The sequence below is a fragment of the Lepidochelys olivacea genome, assembly GCF_965140295.1.
Source record: "Lepidochelys olivacea isolate rLepOli2 genome assembly, chromosome: 1".
Lineage (NCBI taxonomy): Eukaryota > Metazoa > Chordata > Testudines > Cheloniidae > Lepidochelys > Lepidochelys olivacea.
The window spans coordinates 167,395,989-167,399,428 of NC_140411.1; the positions used below are offsets into that span (position 1 = coordinate 167,395,989).

The following is a 3,440-nucleotide window of genomic DNA, read 5'->3' on the forward strand; positions in this document are numbered from 1 at the left end:
ACAAACACATAGTAATAGACAGTCCCTACCCACAAAGAGTTCACATTCTAAGGGCTAGATTGTCACAGCCCTTACTCAGGCATGCAGGGGAGTAAGAGGCAGTAAGACCCCACCTTTTACTTCCCTGCTCAGATTGCCCTCCACTGCAGCTAGTGTTGCAGGGGTTATCAGCACTCACTCAATATTCCTGCCAGCAAGCAAGTGCACTGGGAGGAAACTGATAGGAGCAAGGAGTAGGAGGAGCCCTGTCTTTGCCCTCACCCTTGTCAGCCAGCGTATCTGGCGAAGTGCCCAGGGGAAAGTAAGCTGTTCTATAAAAGTGGATAAAACAATTTATTCCTCCCCGAGTAGAAGAAGTGGCAAGAAATCCAATGGAGTCACAGTTTGTTCTCTGACCTGCACTGGGATCAGTGAAGCTATGTGTCTCCCCTAACCTGAGGAAGTGCTCTGTGTGCAGGGCCAGCTCTAGGCACCAGCAAACCAAGCACGTGCTTGGGGCGGCACTTTTCAAGGGGTGGTGCTCGGGCCCCCCCCTTTTTTTTTTGCACTTGGGGCAGCAAAAAACCTAGAGCTGGCCCTGTCTCTGTAGCTTGAAAGCTTGTCTCTCTGACCAACAGAAGTTGGTCCAATAAAAGATATTACCTCACCCATCTTGTCCCCTAACTTAGGGTAGATTGTAAAGTGGCAGTGTAGCCCTGAATAGACAAGTCAGACAATGAGTGGGAGAAAGTCTTAACGATTAAGTGAACCCTAATATAATAAAGTTACTCTTATTCTCATTAGGTAATGGCAAGTGATAAGAATCACTCAGTAAAAGAAGACAAGATGCCTGGAAGCATGATGTCAGTATCCTGCCATAAGCACCATTTCCTTTTGGTTGGCTTTCTTGGTTTCTGTCTTAACAGTTTTGTGAGAGGTCAAAAGAACAACACTCTGATTTTCACCAAGGAAAACACAATTCGCAACTGCAGCTGTTCTGCTGACATCCATGATTGTGATTACAGCTTGGCAAACCTCATGTGCAGTTGCAAAACCATCTTGCCTTATACAATAGATAGAGCCAGCTACCACAGTGATCTAACAATTTGGTTCACAGATACGACCGTGCTTGGAATGCTGTTGAACTTTACAGTGGTGCACTACCTGAAGCTTTCACTCTGTGGCTCCACTCCTCTACCAACAGAATACCTGGCCATTTTGGGATTGCGAAAGCTGCAAATAAACAGTGAGGTTAAGGGCCAATTTCTAGAGCAAAATTTAACAATCTACAAAAGCGGCGACAATGAGATGACAGACAAACTGAAGGTGCTACACAAAGACAGGCAAATGTTTTTGTATATTTCTGTCTTGGATACATCTCTTTTCAACAGGTATTCTTTACTGAAGTCCTATAGTGTGGAAAATGTCTCCAGCATTACAGACCACTTTCCAAGTCTGCCATATTCTGATATATTTTCAACTACTAATAACAAAAGCTACGTTGTAACATTCATTTACTGAAACATGTTCAACAACTTCAGCAGTACAGTAAGGGGGCATGTTAACCTGTCATTAGAACAAGATATGGAGCATTTGCAAGTCTGTTTTGTTTGAGCCAGAAAGGAAAGTAAGTGTGGGTCAGTTCTTACTGCACTCAAATGACACTACTCACAAAATGTGGGGTTCAAAATAGTTTGAACACAGATAATTAATTCTGTAACCTGTTTCTTAGGGAACAAAGAAAGTGTGAAACAATCAATTTTAAAAGTGATGTAACTAAGTTTTCAAAATGACTTAATTATTGTATGGTAAAGATTGAAATATGTTGATTAATTTTGTTATGAAATGTGCATTACTTGGGCATATGAAAACATGACAATGTACCTTTAGGTATAGAACTACCTAATAATAATAACCCATCTGTAATGTGTTTTTACACATTCTGCTAGATGTAGTAAATATGTGGAAAATGTATAAATAGTATGAATTGTAGTGAGTTTGTCCAGTTATATGTACTGAATCTCTTATCTTTTTACATAAAAGTACATGGACCTTTTTCAGTTGTAGTTTGAAAGCTCACACCATTATTTGCCTTGGAATACCATTAGGCTAGTGTATGATGAGCAATTATGTCTCCTTATGAAGGCTGTTTAATTACTCCAGTGTTGTCTTAATTTGGTTCTACATTAACACAGAACTTGGAGATACCCAGAAGTCACCTGCTACAGGACAGGCCCAACAAAGAAAATAACAGAACGCCACTAGCTGTCACCTTCAGCCCCCAACTAAAAACTCTCCAGTGCATCATCAAAAATTTACAACCTATCCAGAAAAATAATCCCTCACGCTCACAGTTCTTGGAGACAGACCAGTCCTCGCTTACAGACAGCCCCCCAACCTGAAGCTAATACTCTCCAGCAACCCCACACCACACAACAGAAACACTAACCCAGGAACCTATCCTTGCCCAATGCCAACTCTGTCCACATATTTATTCAAGTGACACCATCATAGGACCTAATCACGTTAGCCACGCCATCAGGGGCTCGTTCACCTGCACATCTACCAATGTGATATATGCCATCATCTGCCAGCAATGCCCCTCTGCCATGTACATTGGCCAAACCAGACAGTCACTACGCAAAAGAATAAATAGACACAAATCTGACATCAGGAATCATAACATTCAAAAACCGGTAGGAGAACACTTCAACCTCTCTGACCACTCAGTAAAAGATTTAAGGGTGGCAATTTTGCAACAGAAAAGCTTCAAAAACAGACTCCAAGGAGAAACTGCTGAGCTTGAATTAATATGCAAAGTAGATACCATTAACTTGGGTTTGAATAGAGACTGGGAGTGGCTGGGTCATTACACATATTGAATCTATTTCCTTAAGTATCTTCACACCTTCTAGTCAGCTGTCTAAATGGGCCATCTTGATTATCACTACAAAAGTTTTTTTCTCCCGCTGATAATAGCTCATCTTAATTAATTAGCCTCTTACAGTTTGCATGGCAACTTCCACCTTCTCTGTATGTATATATGTATATCTTCTTACTATATGTTCCATTCTATGCATCCGATGAAGTGGGCTGTAGCCCACGAAAGCTTATGCTCTAATAAATTGGTTAGTCTCTAAGGTGCCACAAGTACTCCTGTTCTTTTTGCGGATACAGACTAACACGGCTGATACTCTGAAACCTGGAGATAGACAGGCTTCATATGAATTAAAGTAGTACTGTTGGCTGCACAGATGCAGAAATCTGACAGAGCCTTTGAGGCTGGCTCCAGCAGACCCTTTTATATAGGTTACCAAAGATGAATTGCCAGTGACATACCGTTTTCACAATAAGGCAAGGTTAATTATATCATATATATACAGTATAATAAAAAAGTATCTAGAACAGCAGATCTTTACAGTCTTGTACTGCCGTTAAGGGATATCTAACAAATCTTTCCT

General features: G+C 41.0%; 1 protein-coding gene across 3 annotated transcripts in view; it reads left to right on the plus strand.

Moving 5' to 3' along the window:
* EPCIP (exosomal polycystin 1 interacting protein) overlaps positions 1–3,119 on the plus strand; it is a 32,438-nt gene extending 29,319 nt beyond the window's left edge. For all 3 annotated transcript variants that reach the window (XM_084616886.1, XM_084616887.1, XM_084616885.1), the window contains exon 2: positions 784–3,119. In XM_084616886.1, coding sequence (XP_084473012.1) covers positions 787–1,500 — 714 coding nt within the window. In that variant the 5' untranslated portion in view covers positions 784–786 and the 3' untranslated portion in view covers positions 1,501–3,119. The remainder of the gene's footprint in view (positions 1–783) is intronic.
* Positions 3,120–3,440: the final 321 nt, after the last annotated feature.